General features: G+C 37.0%; 1 protein-coding gene across 1 annotated transcript; it reads left to right on the forward strand.

Moving 5' to 3' along the window:
• The first annotated feature begins 288 nt into the window (after window positions 1-288).
• Window positions 289-759, forward strand: LOC145291102 (protein CFDP2-like). Its single transcript, XM_080136618.1, has one exon. The coding sequence runs from the start codon at window positions 289-291 to the stop codon at window positions 757-759; it is 471 nt and encodes a 156-aa protein (XP_079992744.1).
• Window positions 760-5,965: the final 5,206 nt, after the last annotated feature.

The following is a 5,965-nucleotide window of genomic DNA, read 5'->3' on the forward strand; positions in this document are numbered from 1 at the left end:
GCACCCATTGCAGGCGAACTCGCCACGTACGATATTGACATTGCTGCTCTAAATGAAAAAAAAAACCCTAGCAGGTGAAGATGAAAGAGGTCAGGGCTACACCTTCTTTTGGAGTGGCAGAGGACCTGAGGAGAGGGTGAGGCAGGAGCTGGATTTGCAGCGAAAAATGTGCTTGTTAGTAAGCTGACTGGACCTCCAAAAGGAGTGAATGACCGTCTAATGTCACTGAGACCCTCTCTCCCAAATGGAAAGAAGTTTGCAAATCTTGTCAGTGCATACGCTCCTACGATGAAACATCCTGATGGCATCAAGGACAAGTTCTACGAAGACCTGAATAACATCATAGGTGCAACACCAAATCCAGACAAACTCATCATATTTGGTGATTTTAATGCACAAGTAGGCTGTGACAGTGCGGACTGGGAAGGTGTTATAGGAAAAAATGGTATTGGAAAATGTAATAGCAATGGTCTTCTTCTCCTTCAAACCTGCTCTGACCATGACCTGCTGATAACGAACACTATTTTACAGTTCCCCATTCGCAAAAGGATATCATGGATGCACCCTCGCTCAAAGCACTGGCATCTGATTGATCATAGCATCATCAGGAAACGGGACAAGCGGGACAAGCATGACATACATATCACTAGGGCCATGTGTGGAGCCGAATGCTGGACAGACCACCGTCTCATAGTGGCTAAGCTCAATCTGTATATCCAACCAAAAAGAAGACCTCAAGGAAAGAGAGCTCCAAAATGATTTAATATCAACAAGTTGAAAATAAAACCTGTCCAGAAATCTTTCTCTGAAACTCTGCCAGAGCGCCATGAGACAGTGTACAACACAACCATGGAGTGTCTAGGGTAAGTCTCCAGGAAACAAGGACTGGTTTGATGAGAACTGCCTGGAGATTACCCAGTTGCTAGAGGAGAAGCATTCTGCATACAAAGCTCATATTGAAGATCCACCCTCAAACTAAAGAAGGACATACGGAAGAGTTTGCGTAGCAACGTTCAGTTGAAGCTCAGTCACATGCATAATTCTTGGCTAAGCAAGAAAGCAGACGAAATTCAAATATATGCAGATAGGAATGACATGAAGAATTTCTATGATGGTCTCAAGGAAATTTATGGTCCAATGCCATCTAAATCATCACCTCTCCTCAGTGCAGACGGATCCACTCCCCTCACTGACAAAGACGTGACCCTGAGAAGATGGACGGATCATTTTAAAAGTGTACTAAACCGTCCCTCTACCATCAGTGATGAGGCTATTGACCGCCTCCCCCAAATTACCATAAACGAGGAATTGGATGAACTCCCAACCCTCGAAGACACTGAGAATCAATCCGCCTGATGTCTCCATTGGGAAAGCGCCTGACTCAGATGCTATCCCAGCTTAGATATATAAAAAAGACTAAAAAAACTCTATCAGCTTTTCCGAACATCTGGCAGAAGGAGGTACATCCCCAAAACTTCAAAGATGCCTCCATCATACATCTATACAAGCATAAATGTAGCCACCAGGCCTGCGACAACCACCGGGGAATATTCCTGCTATGCATTGCAGGCAAGGTACTGGGCAGAGTAATGCTGAACAGGCTCATAGTTGATCTGGAAGAAGACCTCTTGCCAGAAAGCCAATGTGGATTCCGTAAGGGTCGTGGTACTACTGATATGGTGTTTGCCGCCAGGCAGCTCCAAGAAAAGTGCCAAGAACAAAATGCAGACCTTTGCTCCACTTATGTGGATTTGACCAAAGCCTTTGACAATGTAAACAGAAAAGGTCTCTGAAGAATAATGGCAAAGTATGGATATCATAGAAAATTCATTGCCATCATACGTCAGTTTCATAATGGTATGATGGCCAGAGTGCAAGATCGTGGGGAGACCTCTGACCCTTTTGAAGCCACAAATGGAGTGAAACAGGGGTCTGTTTTGGCTCCCACCCTGTTCAGCCTCATGTGCTCTATAATGATGAGGGATGCCTTCGGAGACACTGATGTGGGCATTGGAACCAGTTACAGATTTGACAGATCATTCTTCAACCTCACGAGGCTACAAGCCTAATCTAGGGTTGCATCAGACACTGTAAATGATCTTCTGCTTGCTGATGATTTTTCCCTTAACGATACCTCTGAAGCAGGCATGCAACACAGTGCAAACATATTCTCAGAGGCTTGTGAAAATTTTGGCCTCACAATCAATACCAAGAAGACTGTGGTGATGCATCAGCCTGCTCTGGGGAAACCATATGCAGAACCCAACATTTCAATCGAGGGACAAAGACTCAAGGCAGTTGACAAGTTCACCTGCCTTGGCAGTACGCTCTCCTGCAATGTAGTCATTGACGATGAAATCAACACCAGACTCGCTAAAGCAAGCGCTGCTTTTGGAAGACTCCACAAAAATGTATGGGACCGGCATCACCTCCATGACAAAGATCAAATTTATAAAGCTGTCATACTCACCACCTTACTCTATGGATGTGAGTTCTGGACTGTCTACCAACGGCACGCTAGAAAATTAAATCACTTTCACACCACCGGACTGAGGAAACTGATTGACATAGGCTGGCAGGAAAGGATACCATATACAGAAGTCCTTACTCGCGCTGAGCTCCCAAACATACCTACTATCCTAATGCAGGTTCAGCTTCGCTGCGCTGGTCATGTAACCCACATGCCAGACTATAGAAGCTTTTATTTGCTGAGCTCCAACATAACTGAAGACCTTCAACGTTGATCAGTCATCAGGGAGCAGACAGCTTTAGATAGAGCTAAGTGACGGTGCCTGCAAATATGAAAGTTACAAAAAGGTTACTGCAAAGAAGCGCAGAAAGGTCATGAAGGACAATGTTTTGGAACCCTTGACATTGCTATGATTCCCTGTTCCCACTGCAATAGAACTTTTCAAGTAAAGATTGGGCTTATCAGCCATATCTGTACTCAACGATGCTGACTCCCCCACCCTACCCTACAGGATACACACACAGTTATTTTATTCTTCAATTAACGTCGATATTTAACTTTAATTATTTTTAACTTATTAATTCATCCGATAATTTCTTTCTTTTCTCATTAGTTCGCCTTGACTCCAGAGTTTTTGCCACTTCTACCTCTTTCGTCACTTTGCTTTTCGCAGCGATTTTGTTTAAATACGTTTAGATATTTTTGTGTAGTTCACCCTAGAATGTTTTGATAGTTAATTTTTTATTTTTTATTCTACTTTTATTTAGTCGTATATTTACACTTCGCATATTATATATAATTCTCTCTTGTACATCGTTATTTTATTCTTTCAATTGTCTTTGACATTTAGCTTTACTTATTTATAAAATTAAAATTTATATGGTAAATTTCCAAGTTTTATCTTGAAGCTAGATGAGTTTTTTTTTCTTTAACAAAGAATGATTTGCATATGTTTGTCTGTGCGTGTTCGGTTGGTCGTAAACATGTATGTATCCACCTCTATTATTATTATTATTATTAGGAAGAATTAGATTTATTATAATTAATTCTTCTCCTCTTTAGGTAATCTTAAGTTTTTTTTTCTCATTGCTATTATATTATTCGTATACTAAAACACGCGCCATTAGAATTCAGCCAATGCGAGAAGCCAGGAAAGGTTTGTGTGGAGTGCAGTCGCAATTTAAATAGTGTCTGAAAGCGCACATGGAGAGTGGACTAGAGACCGATCACCTCTGGTCGGGTCTGCGTGGGGGAGAACATCTGATGCTGCAAGACGCCAAACGTGCCTAAGATCCTCGCTGAAACATCACTGACGACTCTCCAGCGTTTTACTATGGAGCGTATAATTGAACTGCTATAATATATATATATATATATATATATATATATATATATATATATATATATAATTCCTATATTGCTAATTCGATTTCATTACCATTAAATAATAATGTAAATTTTTATCTCAAAGAAAAAATTCCTTACGGGCCAGGTTGCTCTTAATCTGCAGGTAGATTTTATCGTTGACTTATATTCATGATCGAGAAACTTAACCCTGGGTTATTAAGTATATTTCCACACCTATACTAACATATATTTGTATTCTTCTTTTGCTTCTGTGTTTTATCAATATACAAATTAAAATATTTATAGGTGTTTAGCGATGTAAAATTTATAATCTCATAGATTTGATTTTAATATTTTTACGAGTTTTTGATTTAGTTGCTAATTATTTTATTATTTTTTATTATAATTAATATTTTTATTACTTGTATTATTTTCTCGTTTTCTTATTTCTGTTTACTTACTTTCTTTCTTTTTTGGTCCCTTTTTTCCTGTTTGTTGTTCTATTTTGATATATACGTTTTATTCTTTCTTTCTTTTTCTTTCTTCCTTTCTTTCTTTCTTTCTTTCTTTGTCTTATTACTTTTTCAAATATTATATGCGGTATTCGATTTCTAAATATAACGCAGCATGACTTCCTGATATATGTTGTGCTTAGAAGTCCTGTAAAATTTTCATTTCCCACTTCGCTTTTGTATAAGCAACATCGCCAGTAGAGATCACTAGTTACTTATAAATGACAACTGACACATGCTCATGAATGTGTAGCGACGTGTAGATGCTTATGTTAAACAAATAAAAATATATCTTGCCCGAATTCGCTACTCATCACTCTTGCATTTACCTCGTAAAATTTTTATTGGTTGCTATATCTCTGGTAAAAATTAAACGAGGAGAATATATATATATATATATATATATATATATATATGTGTGTGTGTGTGTGTGTGTGTGTATTCATAAATTTATGTATATTTATGCATATATATACGTGTATATACGTATACATATATATCTATAGAAGTATCCCCCTTTATCTTTCTATTCCCCTTCTCTCTGTCTCTCTCTTTCTCTCTCTCTCTCCCTCTCTCTCTCTCTTTAGGGTGTTCTTATGTGTGTTATTCAAATACAATTTTCTTATTCCCCAATTCTTAATTTTCATTATATTATAATCAAATTAGCTTCTGATTTACATTTATATATTTGATCATCTGCACTTTTCGTTTCCCAAATCTAATTAGATTATTCCAATTTTTTTAGTTAAAAAATTCGCAGCTTTGTTTTCTGGCTTTGACGATTTCAATCTTTTCTTGTAAAAGTCTTATTTCTTTGCTATCGTTTTCTCCTTTAACTGTCCTATGATTTTAGATCATCATTTATTAAGTTTGCTTTCCTCATGCAATTGTAAAAAGTAAACGAAATACGTTGTAATCAGATAACCTTTCAAGGTCATCAGAACAACTACAAGCGTGAAGAGAAAATAGAAGATTAGTTTTTATGTGTGAGTTAATGCAAAAACTTATGTTTGTAGCAAATCTTTCGTTTTGTTTATGTTTTTTTGTTATTATGTAACACATAAAATAATATGGAGTCTTTCCCGTATATATAAAACAAATGGTAAAACCTGCCTCAAAATGTAAGACATAAAATATGAAGCATCACATCTTTATGAAAAATTGTAAGAAATATTTCCTATTACAAGTTAAATCTTGTATACAAAATAAAGGCTGAATGTCCACTATTTTATTTACTGACATAACTTCATAGATTTAATCAACATTCCTACTAATTTGTAATTTGGCTTAGTATGCGTTTAATAGGTTTGTGCTACATACTTCATAATAGATTTTGTTTCAAATTCATCAATTTTTATATTTTATCCGATCACCTGTCTTTTTTGTTTGTCGTATTAGGTCTATTATTCGAATTACTTTTCCTATATTGAGTGTTATTCAGACAACGTTCTGGTCGATGTAACCTCCAATTTTCTACCAATGTTTCTTGTAGAACTCTGAAACTTTTTTTTTAACTTAGTAATTTGTATTGGACTTCGATCTGGCAATTTATTTACTCTATGAAGGACGTATGACCGGGTGTAAGTCGACGTAATTCGCAGTTGCATTAGATTGTCGCCTGAACTTTGGATGGAAA

This window comes from Euprymna scolopes, chromosome 12, assembly GCF_053919585.1.
Source record: "Euprymna scolopes isolate OS-2025 chromosome 12, ASM5391958v1, whole genome shotgun sequence".
Classification (NCBI taxonomy): domain Eukaryota; kingdom Metazoa; phylum Mollusca; class Cephalopoda; order Sepiida; family Sepiolidae; genus Euprymna; species Euprymna scolopes.